Source organism: Mustelus asterias, chromosome 19, assembly GCF_964213995.1.
Source record: "Mustelus asterias chromosome 19, sMusAst1.hap1.1, whole genome shotgun sequence".
NCBI classification, from domain to species: domain Eukaryota; kingdom Metazoa; phylum Chordata; class Chondrichthyes; order Carcharhiniformes; family Triakidae; genus Mustelus; species Mustelus asterias.
In genome coordinates, this window is record NC_135819.1 from 52,223,041 (window position 1) to 52,242,206 (window position 19,166).

General features: G+C 41.9%; 1 protein-coding gene across 6 annotated transcripts in view; it reads right to left on the reverse strand.

The window, feature by feature from the left end:
- Positions 1-14,819, reverse strand: part of brd1a (bromodomain containing 1a) — a 42,052-nt gene extending 27,233 nt beyond the window's left edge. For 3 of the 6 annotated variants that reach the window (XM_078235544.1, XM_078235545.1, XM_078235542.1), the window contains exons 1-2: positions 14,399-14,819; positions 7,789-9,173 (exon numbers count right to left, since the gene is read on the reverse strand). In XM_078235544.1, the coding sequence (XP_078091670.1) occupies positions 7,789-9,155 (1,367 nt within the window). In that variant the 5' untranslated portion in view covers positions 9,156-9,173; positions 14,399-14,819. The remainder of the gene's footprint in view (positions 1-7,788; positions 9,174-14,398) is intronic. The other 3 variants (XM_078235540.1, XM_078235541.1, XM_078235543.1) reach the window with 3 other exon arrangements.
- Between the last annotated feature and the right edge of the window lie 4,347 nt (positions 14,820-19,166).

Sequence of the window (19,166 nt, forward strand, 5' to 3'; positions counted from 1 at the left end):
GGGGCGAACTTACGAAAAAAAATTTGAAGTCCAGGATGAGCACGAAAACGGGAGAGTTTCTAATCTGTTTTTTGGATGAGTCCAAATCTGCAATCGTATCCACTTAGACTAAAAAAAATCAAAAACCATTTCTCGCCTGTCGGGGAGGGGATGGAGCTTGGTCCCTCTGCTGAGAGGGCAGAGATGCTGTTACTCAGCCTCTGCTACTGTCAGCCAGCCTCAACTACAGCAACCCACCCCCACACAGCGAGCCCCTTCCCGCTCAGACTGAACGACCTCACGACCCCTCACCCCTGGATTGACCCCCCCCACGCACCATCACAGATCAGCCACACCCCCCCCCCCCCCCCCCCCAAAGTTTGGCCCCACTTCCCCCAGTAGGCTCTGCCCTCCCCTCAGGTCCCACCTGATGCCTGGTGGCAGTGCCAGGGTACCAGGCTGGCACCGCCCAAGGGGCACCCCCCACTTTTTCTCGACCTCTCCATGGTCTCTGATTCTGGTCCAGATGATAATGTCCCGGGCTCATTAATTCAATACAAAATACATTTAAATTTAATTTAAATAATTTAATCAACCGTGTGCCAGAAATGGGCGTGAAGCTGACATCATCAGGTTTCTGGTGCCTGTAAGATCCCGAGAGGCAAGAAATCAGGTGCGAACCCAATTTCTCACCTCTCTCGCAATTTTACTGGCTCGCCCCGCCCATCAGCTAGCACGGCGCAACGGTAAGATTGCCCCCTATATCTGCAACATAGGCATGTGTGCTATGAAATTATTTATCTGATATTCAGTCTTGGGAGATACTCAGCAGATTAAAGCCATCATCTTTGGTCCACAACACAAATTCAGTATCCTTGCCATCAACCCCACACCCATAACCCAACATCGTCACAAACTGATCCAGGTTGTCCATAATTACATGCTCCTATTAAAACACAAGCTAAGCTTCCAGCCCCAAATCATCACATGAATCATCGCCTACTTGAACTCAAATATAAAGACTTACCCTCAATACCAGCTCTCCTGCTGCTGAAACCCATATCCATGTCGCCCTTCCAGGTGTGATTACTCCAATACTTTGCAGCTTGGCCTCCCATCCTCTAAAAAAGTGCAGCTAGCTCATGAAAAACTCCACAGTCCAAACTTTATTCCTCACCATACTGCTCCTCTTCTCTTGTAACATCCTCCTTCACGCCCACCTCAAAACAAGTTTTGGTCAATCAGCACAACTCAACACCCCTATGAAGGATTGTATAAATCCTCAACACCCCTACAAACACACTGTATTAATGCAAATTATTACTGCAACTACATACATGTGCACTCTGTTGCAGCTTGTCAAAATAACATGGCTAAAACATGCATTTATGCTGCATTGACCAAATGAGCCCTCCTCGTCGATAACATTTTGAAATGGAGAAACATTCAATCAAAATGACAACACAATAGTACAGGACTTTTAACTGTTCAATTGTGAAACTGCTAACTTTTGTTGATGAAAGCAGTCAGTAGCTAGAAAGTACCTCCAATGAATACCGCAGATCTTAAAATGGGCAAGAATCGAATATTAAGAACATCTGAAAGAAAGGCTTTCAGACAAACTACATTTCACCATTTCAGAACATCCAAAAACTAATTTAAAGTCAATGAAGTTCTCTTAAAGTGCACTCAGATTGCAATACAGGAAATTTATCTTGGACTTCAAGTCTTCAGAGGCTGACATGACAAACATGCACTGACTAAGAAGATGGAATCAGTATTTAAATATAATCAAAATGCACTCAAAATAAGTTAGCATCCTCATAGCTGCCCAGCTTCATTTCATACAAGAATTATTCTTGGGATGAGAAACTTCAGTTATGAGGATTGGCTGGAAAAGTAGGGACCCTTCCTTGGAGAAAAGAAGACTGGGAAGAGATTTGATAGAAGTATTCAAAATTATGAGGAGCCTGGATGGAGTAGACAGGGGAAACTGCTCCCACTCAAGAAAGAATCTAAAGTAATTTAAAGTAATCTGTTGAAGAAACAAAAGTGATAAGAGAAAAAAGCCTTTTCACACAGCAAGTTTTAAGGAACTGGAATGCATTGCCTGAGAGTGCGGTGAATGGAAGTTCAATTGAGGCATTCAACAGAGAATTAGACGATTATCTGAAAAGAAAAAATCTACAGTGTCACTGGACAAAGGCAGGAGAATGGCTGTGGGTGAAATGGTCATTTGGAAACAGCACAGACATGATGGGCCAATTCTTGATCTTGCTGAACTAGCTGACCTCACTCAGGGCACAAATACAGATACAAATGTCCTTAACCTCCAGCTAAAAAGGAGATAAATTAGCCAAAATTATAATTTCTGATTATTACTCCATTACATGTGCACTAGTTTACTCCTGTTTGACAATGATCAATGGGCTAAATAGACCGTCAATTCACCCTGTCCTTTTGCCAAATTATTGGAGGACTGTCACTTGTAAAACTGAACTGCAGCGAGTATGCAAATATATTTTGCAGAATTAAAAATAGACATAAAATGCTTCTTTAAAAAAAACGCAATGAACTATAAAGTATATTATGAAAGCTCAAAACCTGAAATGTAAACAGAAAATGGCAATAGTCAACATTTGAGGGATGATCTTTGCCACAGCTGTTTTCAGGTCAATGTCCTTTCATTCTGAAATGGCAACCAGAAACATTAACTCAATTTCTCTCTCCACAAATTCTGCTCGACCTGCTGAGGAGTTCCACTATTATCTGTTTTATTAATGGAGTACATTGAAATTCAGGAGAACTTTCGCCCTTGCCAAAATTATAAAAAAGCATGGATGTTGTCTTAAAATAGCGTACCTAGTGTTTTCTTTCTGTTTTATATGCAGTTGAATAATTGATCTTTGAAATATTATTGTAACTTTCTTTTCTATTAAAGGATATGGAGGGGGGGAAATGGGAAGAGATGTTGCAATATTTTCCATCCAGCTACTTTTGTTGATCATTACACCATCCAAATTATGCCATCTGTAATATTTATTCTGCGGAGATAAAAACAGTAGGCTGCTCGATCCACAATTTTGTCATAATTAAGCTATATGCTCAAATGGCACTCAGTAAGATTTTCTTTCATGACAGTCATAAAATGCAGTCTCGGCAAAAAGTGAACTAAACCCAATGTAACAGTAGTAATGAACCAGGTATTTATCCAAACAAACAATAAACTGAAGGTTATTTATTGTTGATAGCGCGTCTTCCTGATGAGGAGACCCTCATCTGTCCTCTTGCGTAGGTGTAAAAGATGCCTCAACACTATTTAACAAAAAGCAGGGAGTTCTTGCCAGTGCCCTAGCTGATACCTACCCCTCAAGCAATACCTAAACATATTAGCCACTCATGATATCATTGCTGTCTGGGGGCCCTTGCTGTGCAAAAATTGGCTAGGACTATTACATTACAACAGTGACAGTAATTCCAAAATATATACTAGCTGTTAATACTTTGGGATGCACCTGAGGAAGTGAATGGAGCTATCAAAATGCGAGACATGTTTTTTCTTTAAAATTACAATGATCAAAAAAGAGGCAAAAAAGTAGGAAGTCCAGTTAGTCACAAATTAAAGGATTAAGACAGCATGAAAAATTAAAGATCTGCATCAAGGCCTGGAATTTTCTGGATCCCTTGGGCAGAAAAGATGGAAAAAATTATGCCTGTTTCTATGCCAAACGAAGCTGCATGAATTTATGTCCAAATTTGTGGATAATTGCAGCACAGGGGCTGAGACAATCCGCAACATTTTAAACGTGAAGAGGACACTCAGTAGAGCGCATATCTTCACTACGCTGTGTTAACCCAATATTATTACAATTATACAGCTCTTGATTGAGGCTCGTCCCTGCCTGGTTGATGCTCTGTAACTACAAAGCTAAAAAATCTTATTAAAAGCTTCTATTTCACTGAGCAGATTTCAGAGCAGTCCACATCCAACAACCTACTTTGAAAACTCTGCTCACGTTTTGACAACTATGACAAATTTCACCACACAAAAAAAATCAATTCATCCTATGTTAATGGATCTTCTAAAAATTCCAGGATTCAGATCTTCAATAATTAATCACTTCTTCCTTGGGCCAAACCCGAACTGTGTTTGAATGCTTTTTTGCTACATTGTTTACAAACAGACTAATTGGGATGAAAACATAACCTCCATTCACCTACAGTGGCAGAGATAACCAACAGGAATCAGGATAAACAATCAATGCCTGAGGGAGATGTGGACGATATGCCAGCTTCCTTCTTTAAGCTTGTATATCTTATTAATGTAATAAAAATTAAGTTTGAAGTCATCAAAGCATACCTTATGCACACTAAGCAGAGCATGTTTACAAAAATGCTGCTGTAGAAGCTTCTCTCAAATGTCCACATTAAAAAAAGGAAAATACAGTATAATCTCCACGTGAAATACAGAGAATAAAGACATTTGTAGGAGCCAAATAACATTCCAGTAATTCAGGAACGGCGTTAGTGATTGAGGACATTCACACGTATGATCCCAAATCAGTAAAGAGTGAGTTTTCTTGGGGGTGGAGGGGCGATTAAAAACCGACATAATCTCACTCTTACTGTCATTATGCTAAAATGTTGAACAAAGTCTAGGCCAGAATTTTGCTAGGAAATGAGGCAATTAGCAATATTGTGTTGCATTCTTACTTTACATTCTCAAAATATAATTCTACAGCAGTACAAAAGTATTAAAAGTAAAAACAAAACACTTGCATTTGACTTTTGTACCATGAGTAGATCTAATAATCCACAATGTATTTGTTTTCATCACTGGGAATTAAAAAATACACAGTACTATATTTGCCTGGGTCTGAAGTATTTTAACAACAAGATTAACTGGATGGAATTTGGGACACTTCTTCTACATCTCCTCCATCCATGTTTTTATTTAATAGTTTAAACAAACAACTTCACTTCAGTTTTAATTATTCAACTGCATTATAAATTGAAAGAAAGCACCAGAAATTCGATTCAAGATCTCTGGCATGAGATCATTGGGTGGTCGTCCATACCTCCATAAACAAAACATGATCCCTGAAAGTATCAGTGATTTGTTTCCCAAAAGTCTACATGTGTACTGTGACATAAGGGCAGCACTTTGGCATAGTGGTTAGCACTGCTGCCTCAGCACCAGGGACCTGGGTTTCATTCTAGCCTTGGGGAGACTGTGTGGAGTTTGCACATTCTTCCTGCATCTGCGTGGGCTTCCTCCAGGTGCTCTGGTTTCCTCCCACAATCGAAGGATGTGCAGGTTAGGTGGATTGGTCATGCTAAATTAATGTCCTTAATGTCCCAAGATGTGTAGGTTAGGGGGATTAGCGGGTTAAATACGTGGGATTATGGGGATAGGGCCTAGGTAAAATGCTCTGTCGGAGGCTCAGTGCAAACTTAATGGGCTGAATAGCTTCCTTCTGCATTATTGGAATTCTGTGACATGCAACACTTTTTAATTCTGGCTTAAAACGTCCCAAGGAGCTTTACAGGGGTGTAAGAAAAAATAAAAAAGGCAACAAATCAAAGATGATATCAGAAAGCTGACCAAGGCCTGGACAAAAAAACTAAAATTTAAAAGAGAATATGAAATTAAACAAGACAGACAGATCTCCTGAAATGTGGACTCTAAACAGCTGAAGACATAGTGAGCCAATGGTAAAAATGTAGCACTGGAGGTAGTTACATGGCTAGGGAGAGGCAAGATACCGGTAACATTTATTTATATTAGCCCTTATGCCCATGTTCTCCATTGTAATATCCATTTCTTGAAAGCTGTCTGTAATATTAAGAGTCAAAAGTTTGCCTTCTATTTTCTTTGTCCTCTCCACCTTGCCAAATCAAACAACTCCTTCAACTCACCAACTAAATCAAAGCATAGTGACTTTGCTGCATAACAATCTGGGAGAGTGTTTCACAGACCTTGCATGAGGTGGAGTAATCCAAGTGTTCCTAACAAGTTTTTGCAGCCATCACCCCAGATCCACTAAACTGCATTGGTTTCTGGCCTGGCAAAGCTTTAATTATAACATTCTTATTGTGTTCAAGCTCTCCAAGACCTCACACTCCCTATCTTTGCAACCTCTTCCAGTCATACAAACTTCCTCCAACTTTGCACTCCTCCCAACTCTGGCCTCTGGTGCATTTCTCATTTTCTGCACCACATCATTTACGAAAATGGCACCAGCCATCCAGACTACAAGATTTGAAAGGTTTTCTCTCAATATCTCCCAACTGAAACCCACCTCTTTAACCACGCTTTTGGTCACATGTCCTCATGATTTTCTTCGATTTAGTATCAAATTTTGTCTGACTACTCTGAAATACCTTTGTGGACATTTTACTATATTAAAATATGCTTATAAAGTGCAAGTAATTATTGGTGACCCACATGGAAGTTTACCTTAAAAGAGGAAATCTTAAGAAGTGCACTTAGCCAAATGGTAAGTTTCATGCAAGTTGATCTGACATGTTTTAAAAATGTCAATTCCTTGTTACCACACTCACAATCAGGGTTTACTTGCCAAAGTATTGTTCTAAAGTGCCACCATTTACAGACGGGTGGTAAAACTTCAAACTGGTTCAAGAATGAATCTGAACTGTTTGGTCTTGAAGAAATATTGTCATCTCAGTGTATAATTAATGACTTCACAGCAGAGGGAAAAAAGACAACGTTTTAGGTTTTCATTGTCAGGTATACAGTCAATTAAATGTGTTAATAATTTCTTCCGCGTGAGACATTCTTCTCCTTCATGCACTAACAGTTTCTGCATTGCTCGTTTGAGTGCGGGACCTCATTTTGCCTTTAACCTGTTAACTTTCTATCCATTTTTAAAGATCCGAACACTCTCAATAAATAAAAGATCTCACATCGCATTATACCAATAATTTGGGGCATAGAGCTCTGTGCAGATTACCTTCATTGGGCTGATGTTGCTGTCTCAAAATCTTGCACTGGTTTCTCAGAGTGAATGAGTACTCGGAGCTCTCAGAAATGGGCTTTGACCGACAAGATCTTGGTGCTGGAAAGCTTTGTTTTCTGGAGGGGTGTCAAGGGGATATGTCACTGCAGTGCAGCTTGTGCATATTGGAGGCTTAAGTGTATTAGGCTGAGCAAAGTTTGGAAGTTTCCAGAGAGCTGCTTTGTGCTCAAGCATGTAAATGGCTTCTTTCCTTTGCTGCTTCTCTCGACAGTCTTTCCATTCTACTTTACTCTATTTCTATCTCCTAATGCTGTCACTTTCCTCCTTTCTCTCTAGTAACCTGGTCTTGTCACTATCCCTTTCTATATTTTTTTCTTCCTTCAAGGAGAGTGCAGGAGTGAAAATGAGGAGCAGCATTAGCCAGCAGCATAACGTAACAAGAGTGAAATAGCTATAATGCAAGTGAGTTAGATTTACACAACCTTTATTTTACAATCACTTCATATAATCAACATTAGTTGGGGGGAGTTCAGGACAGTGAATGGATGTGGTGCCAACTGCTAACAAAGTGCAGTGTGTACACAAATTCAAGGCTGTTGATTTGTGTGGTGGGAGCGAGAAAGGTTTGAATAGGGGAAAGGGCAATTTAAAAATCAGAAAGTATTACTGAATTGCCTTCAAAGTTTACGTATTGTATGACTGACTGCATACCACAGATTTTTTTCAGAGTATGATTTGTTTGGAAAGAGAGTTCATTTCAGAGGCTGCAGATTTCATAACAAAGCCTAAAATGAAAACATGTATTGAACAAGTTTGCAAAGACACTCACCTGTCAGGCTGAATGCATGGGACAGATACTACCGGCACAGCAGTACATTTTTCAACTAAGAGTTTACGAGCTTTCTTGGTCTTCTGCCTTGCCTTACATTTTGTTTTAGTTGCCTTGTTAGGTGAATCTTTTTTACATATGCCATTTTTCACTTCAGCTGGCTCATAAATGTTTAATGGCCTTCTCACGCACCCAGGAGGCGTGTGCACAGCACAGAAAGCAGTCTTTTTCACAGTGAATGTTGTTGTTCCATTGGATGCAGTTTCTTTAACAGGCTCCATTTTCATGTACAGACCTGCTTGTTGAGCACAAGTTACATGGAATGCTGTATAACAATTTGCCTTTTGGCACTGGATGCAAGCACCAAGCCCTTTCTGTTTGCAGAGGTAGCATGTCAATTTCCACCTGGCTGCTGGAATGTTCTTGACACCATCAATAGGCTCTATGAATACAGTGTTAGCAAATCCAACTTCAGGAACCCATAGTGCACAAACAACATGACCCCACTGACCATCATCTGTCTTCTTGAAAGCACCACCCTTATTTGGGCACAAGATACAATCAACAGGTCGCGAAGGGGATTGCAAACAACGACGGCACAACCACTGTCCTTCGGGTATATAAGGAACTCCATAGCATTCCTGATGCACTGCTAAGTTACACATGTCGCAAAACAATATTACATTACTGTTTTGACATTCGCCATCCATGCAAATACAACAAACAGCATCTTCATCAATTAGCGACTGAGGATCACCTTGATTAGAATTTTCAAAGTAAGATTCCTTCTCTAGTTTATCCATGAGGAACTCAAACACATTCTGCGAAACTGCACTCAAACCATCACTTTTGCGCCTTTCATTAATCATTTCCAACCATGCATAATCCTCTTCATCCATATCGTATTCAACTTCATTATTGAGCTCCTCTGGAGATTTCTCAATGAGTCTGTAATAAGATGAAGGCCGACGAGGTGCTGAAGGTGGTTCATAATCTACTATTCTAAATCTGGGTTCTGGCAATGCATTCACTTGTGTTGGAGCTCCATGTGTACTCGGAGTAGTGGCATCCTTCTTTTTCACTTTATTAGATTTGTACCTTTTAGTCTTTACGAAAACAAGAGGACGCTCACTATTTTCCTTGTTGCTGTTACATTCAACAATTTCTTGGGCAGTTAGGTCATCTTCTGAAATGATTTCCAAAGGATCATAAATACTGATCCTGTGCAGCCGACCATCAATCTCCATTTCAACCATTCGCTGTGCTTGAGCATATGTTAGCATTTCACGGCTTGGTGAATGCTTCAGGCTGCAAGGTGAAGCTGGACGCCTTGCTGTCCCTCGTTGGCACCTTCCTTTCCTTCTCATCGTTAATAAGGAAGTCTGCTGAAAAATTAATCAAAAAGTCAAGAATAGCTATGCTACCAAAAGTTACAAAAGCATCACAATGACTGCCCAGAAGTTAGAATGGATCAAGTAATAAGACAAATAGGATGCAATTGGACAACTCCACTCCTGTGATCCCACTGTTAAATAAATCCTGGGTTATTTTTTCAGTACTGTTTTTGATCTACAAAAGAGTCAAGGATTATTGGGGTGGGTAGGGGGCAGGTAGGAAAGTTAACACCATAATCAGATCAGCCATGACCTATTGAATGGTGGAGTAGGTTTGATGGGCCAAATGTCCTAATCTTGCTCCTAACTCTCATGCATAAATCCAGCAACACCTTTCCATAACTGTTTCCACTTCAATTATTTCTCATTACTAAACAACCCAAGACTAATCTCACTGACCTATGCCCCTTCCAAGTATTTATCCATTTTCCAATAAAATATGGAACCACTGTGTTAATTACTCCTATGGTAAAGCATTTTATGCTCTACCAACCTGGAGTAAACTATTTTTTTCTAACCTCCTTCTAGCTTTTCCTGTTCCTATGAATATAGTATAAGCATCTCAGGATGTTGCAGTTGCTTGCAATTCCTTGTATCAGCTTGGTTGAGGTCTGCACTGTACACTTTTTATGGCTTTAATGACCTTTCTACAATAAGGTGCCAAACTTTATGGATACTTGAACTGGCCTAACAAATAGTTTGTACATTTTAATTATATTAACTCCAGTATTCTATGCCCATAAAAGCCAAAACGCTTTATTTGTTTGAAAAAATGGTTTTATCTAACTGCAAGTCTGAAGTTCTAACATTTATCAGATCATTTATCAATAATTGTTGAAATTATATCCAGTAAAGTAAATCTCAAAGTAAATGGTACTACTTTTGTTTCTTGTACTGTAATATATAAATTTCATAATTTAATCCCTGTACAAATTATACTAAATGTAACTGTTATTGAGGTAAAGATAATCAAAGTGAATGTCTATGTTTAGTTCCAAAATGCACCCAAGATGTTGAGTTTGGATGAACTTTGCTCGATTCCTGCATTGATCACGGAAAGTGGCAAACTTCTAGTTTAAGTTTTCAAATGTCATGGTTCCTTGAGCACATCATCACCAAAAATCACACATGCACTTCCCACTGGGTGATGAATAGAATGAAATCAATTTCTCCCTTTCTAAGCAAAGCTGGAGGCATACTATTGTGCCCAATTACCACCCAAGCTGAGATCAACTAACCGATTACAAAGCAAAAATTAAAATTGGGATCATTGAACAGTAGCACTCACTTTACCAAGTGAAACAGAGGAACCCCTGGGTATTTTTTTTCTAAATGAACCTCAATGAACCTCAGTTTCACAAAAAAAAATTTTGAAGTCAACATATTTGGTTCCCGCTATATACTTTGTATCCTTGACACCAAACCAAGCCCTTAACTGTCATAGCCTGAATTAAGACTGTTTTCAACCATGGCAACCCTAATCAATATTCTAATCCAATACCTGCTCCAGCACAAGATTTGCCTACTTCCATCGAACATTGCATGCATTCACTCCACTATGGCCCATCTGCAGCTGAAACCACCATTGTGCTCTTCACTGGGCTAATGATAGGACAGTAAGAAGTCTGACAACACCAGGTTAAAGTCTAACAGGTTTATTTGGTAGCACAAGCCACAAGCTTTCGGAGCGCTGCCCCTTCATCAGGTGAGTGGCAGTTCTGTTCACAAACCGGGCATATAAAGACACAAACTCAATTTACAAAATAATGGTTGGAATGCGAGTCTTTACAGGTAATCAAGTCTTAAAGGTACAGACAACCTGAGTGGAGAGCGTTAAGCACAGGTTAAAGAGATGTGCATTGTCTCCAGCCAGGACAGTTGAGATTTTGCAAGCCCAGGCAAATCGTAGGGGTTACCAAATAAACCTGTGCTACCAAATAAACCTGTTGGACTTTAACCTGGTGTTGTGAGACTTCTTACTGTGCTTACCCCAGTCCAACGCTGGCATCTCCACCTAATGATAGGATGCAGTAGTAGAGTTCTGGAGCAGCTGAATTTTGTGGAGGGAGTGTCAGCCAGAAAGGACGAGGATGTCAGGACTGGAGAGGGCAAAAGCATTGATGAGTCTTAAAAAACATCTTGTGGATGATAATGTTTATTGGAGCAGTCCACCATATTGCTGAATTCTGAAAATTATTAAGCAGCTACCCATCAGACATAAAATACTTGAAGATGAACATTACAATAAAGGAAAGAGATAATTTCGTCTTATTATCTAGACTTATTAAAATTTCTATATGAACCCTGACTTAGCTTTAAAGGAAATGTGCTTACTAAGATAAAGCAGCAGGTTAAATACTAGGGAGGGAGTTGAAGAAGCTGAATCTTAATATTCATGCTCAAGTAACAATTTAGACTTCAAAAGCATGTGTTTAATTATCTGGTCCTGAAGAGTTTCTAGCAGTTTGCTTTCCACAAGTCTGCATGAAAGATGATTTTAAGCTAGAACACTGTGGATACCAGCATTAAAAACATCTAAAACTGACTTCTGCAGGATATTACCTGCAGTAGCACTATTCTACTGACCCAATCTTCAGATGTTCAAGTACTTTTTTATGGAATAAAATGTATTTGGTAAGCAGTCTTTTACAGTTAACTGTAGTTTCCTCTAATGTCACTTGCTGGAATTATCAAACTGTCAATCTTCTTATATGGATAGACTGAAACTTTTGCTTACCCTGGGGATTTTTCAAATGAGCCTGGACTTGGAAAACACAACAAAATTACACAGGCAGAATGAGGATCTTTGGTGCCAATGAGAACTTAATAAATGTAATCAAGTTAGGACACATCTGATCTAAAATCTATCCACATTTCTTCCTCACAGCCCATAAGCAAGTCCACACGAATGGATGTGTCAATTATGAAAAAAAAAGTTTAACTTAAAGCATAACTGAAAAGAACTAGAGGGCCATTTAAAATGAACAAAATAATTTAAGCGTTACAATGGAAAATCATGACAACCTAATATCCTGCTTTGCATCTGTGTTCCAGCCATTATTCAAAATAAAGTGCTCGAGTCAAGGGCATAGCTCACAATAGAATGTGGGAATGAACAATCTTCAGACTATATACTCTTAAATTCTAGAACATAAAGCCAAATAAAGAAATGTGACACCACTGTCATTAAGATTTCAGAAATCAACAGTACAAGGAATAAAATGTGTCTTAATGACAGAAACAGACCCAGAATATATTTAGAAAATGCTGTTTCCTTTCCACACCAAACAGACTGTGTTCCTTCTAAGTGCAGTAAGTTTAACCACCAACCTGTTGATATAACCTACTGCACTTACGAAGGTACATCTTAAACATGGCTAAGTTCTCAGGATAAACAGAACATGATACATACGCCAATCCTGTGGAAGATTTCACATTGCAAATACTAACCAATGCAGCGAATTGTCCACAAAACTGACAGTTTGTTTTGAAAAGCTGAAGCCAAGATTGGCAGTTAACATGGGGAGAGATTCTTGGAAAGGGCAGGGTGTTCTCACCACAGGTTGTGGGGCTGGGTAGGGGAAAGCACAGCCCACTTGCAGACAAGTAAAATTCCATACAGAGAGGGGGAGGGAAGGAAACAAAACAAAAAATGCTGGGAAAAACTCAGCAGTTCTGACAGCAACTATGGAGAGAAAATAGAGCCACGGTTTTGAGTTTGGACGACCCTTGGTCAGAGCTTGTGAATGAATGAACTAATGAATTAGGAACGACTTACTGAATCCCTAGAGTGCAGGAGGCCATCAGGCCCTACCCCCGTAACCCCACGTATTTACCCTGCCAATCCCCCGACACTAATTTAGCATGGCCAATCAACCTAACCTGCACAGCTTTGGAATATGGGAGGAAACCGGAGCACCTGAAAGAAACCCATCCAGACACATTGAGAATGTGCAAACTCCACACAGTCACCCAAGGCCGGAATTGAACCCAGGTCCCTGGCACTGTGAGGTGGCAGTGCTAACTATCATGTTGCTCTATTCTCTCTCCACAGATGCTGTCAGACTTGCCTGGTGTTTTTTTTAAGTTTCAAGAAGGAGACAGATATATTTATATTAAGAGGATAAAGTGACATGGAGAACAGGTGGATTTGGTACCAGTGAGAGATCAGCCATGATCTGATTGAATGTCAGAGCAGGCTCCAAGGGCTGATTTTGCCTACTTCTGCTCCTAATTCCTCTGTTCCTATTTTGCCTTTATCTTAGGGGAGAGGAGAAGGAGGCATAGAATCATATAATCCCCCACAGTACTGAAGGAGGGCACTCGACCCAATTGAGCTTGCACTGACAACAATCCCAGCCAGGCCCAATCCCTGTAACCTCATGGATTTTCCCTAGATAATCCCCCTGATACTAAGGGATAGCTTAGCATGGACAATCAACCTAACCCGCAGATCTTTGAACTGTGGAAGGAAACCCACACAGACACGGGGAGAACGTGCAAACCAAGCGAACCCACTGAAGCACAAGTAGCCAAAAGACTGAACGTTTGAGGAAACAAGCTCCAGCTTCAGGGCGCCTAAAGTTTTGTCAGCAAGGCATAAGTAGGAAGTAGTGGATGGAGGGAGTATAGCAGGGAGGGAGTGTCCACTGTGTGTGTAGGTGGGGGGAACAGCGAGGGAACCCTGAGCTAGGAGGGAGGGGAGAGCTGAGCATGTATGTATGTGGAGGGGGGGGCTGGGCGATAGGAGGGGAGGGGAAGGAGAGAAGAGAAAGTACTAAACCCGGAAGTGGCTCGAGGCCCGTGGGGGGGGTGACGTCAGCGCGTCCCCCGTTTGAATGGAGCGGTGGTAGCAGCGGCGCGCGGCCCCGAGGAGTGGGGGCGAGCCGCGGGAGCGACTCCGCGCGCATGCGCGCAGGCCCCCCACACCCCCCCCCGCCACACCAACAAGTACCCGCTCCTCCCAACAACAGCTTATACGCGCCATCCATCCCGCCCTGTCCTTAAAAAACTCCCCGACACAAAACCCACCCACACTCCCAGCGAAAAGATAAAGCACACATTACAAAATAAAATGGCGTCCGACAAAAACAAGGAGCTGGAGGTGGTAACAGCCTCCCTCCTTCCCCTATTCCAGTCAGGTTAAACAGTCACCCCACTCCTCTCACATTCGAGGGGGGGGGGGGATTGGTTTAAATAAAATACGACAAACTTACCCCCGGCCGATTGGTGTTTTATTTCCTCTTTCTTCCCCCACCCCCGCGTGTCTGTGTGTGTGTGTGTGTCAGCCCCGGTAGCGCCCTCTCGGTGCAGGCCCCGGCTCCGATCGCCTCTCTTTCCCCCCTCTGTCTCTCTCTCTCTCTCTCTCGGCCGTTCATCAAACGGACCGAGCGCGTTGCCCGACGCTCCCCGGGCGAATGAAAACACGGCGGCCTCCAGTCCGCCCGCCGGCCGGCCCGCGCGCGCGCCCTCTCCCCGCGTTCCACGGCCAACTGTCACGGAACGTGCCAACATTCGACAGCACTGACCCCTTCCCCCCCCACACACACACACACACACCCACCCCCCAGCTATCTCCCCACTCGGGCTGCAAAGCCTCTCTCTCCCCTCCCCCCACTCTTTTTGCGTTTCTTCAACAACAATGCACCGTTTCGCTGACGCAATACGTCGGAGGGCATCTACGTCACACGCAGCACGGCCTGTCAGATGAACGGCTGCCCCCTCCCCCGCCCCCGAAGAGCCTTCGTCCACCAATGGGCGGACCCGGCGCCCTCTCCACCAATGGGCGAGCCCCTGGGCGTCCTCTCCACCAATAGGGTGAGCTGGCCCGGGGTCCTCTCCACCAATGGGCGAGCCCCTGGGCGCCCTCTCCACCAATGGGTGAGCTGGCCTGGGGTTTTCTGTAAGGGGGGGCGGGGGAGTGATTTTCCGTGGCGGTTGCAGCGCGCGCAGTTAAAGCCCATGGGAGGAAACCCCGTGGTTGAGCGTGAGGAGGGAGCTGGGAGTGGCGGTTTGGGCTGGAAGCGCAACCACAATGTTTATTGAATAGACCGGCGGGGGGAGGGTGCCTGCTTTTTTAAAAAAAATGTTCCCTCCGTGGGCGTGTGTCAGGGAGGTCTGGTTGTGAGCGGAAGTGTGTAAATCTGCGTGGTTCCATTCGGGCCCTTTAAACATTAAACCGGGTGACACACTGGTCAGCACTGCTGCCTCGCCGCGCCAGGGACCCCGGGTTTGATTCCCGGCTTGGGTCACTGTGCGGAGTTTGCACGTTCTCCATGTGTGGGTTTCCTCCGGGTGCTCCGGTTTCCTCCCACAGTCTGAAAGACGTGCTGGTTAGGGTGCATTGGCCATGCTAAATTCTCCCTCAGTGTACCCGAACAGGCGCCGGAGTGTGGCGACCAAGGGATTTTCACAGTAACTTCAGTGCAGTATTAATGTAAGCTGACTTGTGACACCAATAAATAAACTTAAAACTTATCCTACACATGGCTATAAGAAAAGCAAATAGTCCAAGGTCTGACAATTGATTCTCCACACCCTTAATTTCTTTTGAATAGTATTTAAATGGATTGTAATCTTCTTCATTCAACATTGTGCCAAGTAAATTCTCCCTCAGTGTACCCTAACAGGCGCCGAGTGTGGTGACTAGGGGGTTTTCACAGTAACATTGCACTGTTAATGTGAACCTACTTGTGACACTAATAAATAAACTTTCAACAACACACGTTTATATATGGCAGCTTTTTGTCAACAGCCATGAAGCGGTGCCTCTGTCCAGTTTACATGGAAAAGAAGGTTTACAGTGATTCCTGTGATGGCAGGTCGGTCATATGAGAAGATGAAGTTGGTTAGGATTATATTCACTGGAGTTTAGAAGAGCGAGAGGGGAATCTCACAAAAACTTATAAAATTCTAACGGTTAGACAGGTAGCCACAATGTGGAGATGTCGGCGTTGGATTGGGCTGGGCACAGTAATAAGTCTTAAACACCAGGTTGTGAGACTTCTTACTGTAAGATAGGGTAGTTTCAGAAAGAATGTTCCCAATGGTGAGGGGGTCCAGAACTAGGGGTCATAGTTTCAGGATAAGGGACTGAGGTGAGGAGAAATTTCTTCACTCAGCGGGTGGTGAATGTGTGGAATTCACTACCACAGAAAGTAGTTGAGGCCAAAACGTTGTCCAATTTCGAGAAGAAATTAGATATAGCCCTTGGGGCTAAAGGGATCAAAGAATATGGGGAGAAGATGGGATTAGGTTATTGAACTTGATGATCAGCCATGATAATGAATGGTGGAGCAGGCTCGAATGGCCTACTTCTGCTTCTAGTTTCTATGGCACTGGGAGCTGCTGCACTCTTATTCAACCCGCAGCATGGTAAAGGATGAAGTGCTGGGAGGGAGGCGGGGGGTGACTGCTCAGTATCGGTCAGAAATCCGGGAGAGGGATTTACCTGATCCTCATGTGGCTGTCAAGTGAACATGCTCAAGGGGGAAGCAAAAGATCAACAACAAAAACACTCTTGATATTGGTAGCTTCCACCTTCCCTTGATGTCTTTATTTGCTTTTGAGAGAACTGGTTACGGTTGATTGGGCAGATAGATAAGAAAGATATGACTATAAATGAACAGTGGGAACCATCAAAATATCAAACGAAAATGTTCATAACAAATGCATTCCATTGAAAAACAAAAACTCTGCATGAAAGACCCCTCTTGGCTCACTCAGGAATTTAAGGATTGTAGATTAAAAGAAGAGGCCTTTAATTTGCAAAGTCTGGAGAATTGGGTGCATTTTAGAAACCAGCAAAGGACTACCAAAAAATTGATTAAAAATAGAAGAGGGTAAACTAGCCAAAGATGTATATTAAAAACAAAACTTAAAAAACCTTTAAAAGTCTATGAAAAGAAAGAGGAGCTAAAGTAAACTTCCATCCCTCAGGCAGGAAAAATTATCATCGAATCTCTACAGTGCAGAAGGAGGTCATTCGGCTTATAGAGTCTGCACCGACTCTTCAACAGAGCATCTTGCCCAGTCCATGCCCTATTTTTGTAACCCCACATATTTATCCCACTGCTCCACACATATTTGGACACTGAGGGGCAATTTAGCATAGTTAATCCACCTAACCTGCACATCTTTAGACTGGGAGGAACCTAGAGGTAACCCACACTGACATGGGGGAACATGCAAATTCCACACATAGTTACTCAAAGTTGGAATTGAACCCAGGTCCCTGGAGCTGTCCTTGTACATATTTAAGGCTGAGATGGAATCAAGGGTTATGGAGAAAGGGCAGGAAAGTGCATGTGGGGAATGTTGGATCAGCAACGATCCCAATGAATAGTGGAGCAGGCTCGAGGGGCTAAATGGCTTATTCCTATTTCTTATGGTCTTGCTCTCTTTCTAAAACTTTGACGTAATTCCAAGAGTTAAACACAGAATTCCAGATATGGCCTAACCATTATTTTGTTTTATTAAAGTTTAGCATAACCTTCTCACCTGTGTGCTCAACTTTCTTTATAAAAGTCAAGGATCACTTTTTATTAGCTTTCTCAACTTGTCCTGCCACCTGTTAAAGATTTGTATACTTATAATCGCTAATTCTTTGTTTCCCTTGTTATGATCAGGTGAGGAGAGGTTGATTGGCTCTCCACTTTGCCCTCGCTTCATTTAACGCAAGTTTTTTTGTTTTCAAAAGGATATACTTGCCAATTCCGTCAGTATTTAACTGTTTATACAGTGTAATCATAAAAGGACCAGTAAGACAATGGGGAAGGATAGATTGTTCAAATTAGAGTCCATAAAAATAATTTAACTTTTAAAGTTGGATTACAAATAATTATTCTGCATAAAGCACACCTTATGCACTGCAGAGTTTAAAATTTGGAACTATTGGTTTACATTTCCTCTCTTCATTCCTCCTTCCAAAACGTACCAATTTTTATTTGTGCTAAATTGCATCTGTCATGCGTCTGTCCATTTCACCTGTCTTTGTCCTGAAGCTTGTTACTATTCTCCTCACCGTTTGCTGCATCTCTTATGTTACCTCCCATCTGCAAACTTTGAAATTATGCCCTGTTTACGTAAGTTCAAGTCGTTTAATATATCAAAAAGAGCAGTGATCCCAATGCCAATCCCTGGGAGACAGCACAATATATACCTCCCTTAGTCTGGAAAAAAATACTACCTTTTATTTACTGTATCCAAAAAAAGCACTGACCCCTTAATGCTTCAGGTTTACTGCTCCGCATTAGTTTGTATTTTATTGAATGTCTTTGGAAGTTCACATACATCACATCAAATAGACTACCTTCATCAATCCTCTTGATTACTTTCAGGAAATATTCCGTGGTAACATTTTTGCAGCTAACTATATACTAAACTTTCGATTCACTTAAATTTTACTCAGTCCAACCACTAGCTAGCCTTTGGCCCTTTATTAGCCACAACAGTTCTCCAGTCATTGATTTGCACAATCTTTCATTCACCTTTATCTTTGTCCCATTAAAACTTTTAAATATCCTCTACCTCTATGCAGATATTGTGACCATGTCTCTTTCCATTTTCCTGCTCGTTGGACCTCCTCTTACTTGATTCCACTCTTACCATTACAATTCTCGCAAGAGCACATCCAGCAATTACTTCATATCCTGTCCCGGCACCCTCACATGCAAGTTCACCAACTCTGATCTATTTCACCAACATCTTGATCTTTTGCAACACTCTCTACCACTTTGAGCAATTGAACCTTTACTAAAATAAAAGGCCACAAACCTCAGGAACGTGGAGTAATTTTACTGTGTTCCCATTCAACTGTACAGAGGCGGTGAGTATGCATTGTCACTGTATATGAGTAGAAGGAAAAGGGATTATCCTGGTATGTTATGTTTAAGACACCTATATCAGTTCTATGCTTCTGTTCTTAAGCATGGCAAAGATCTTTCCTAAGGAACATCTCACTCAGACACCCATCTTATGGCCACC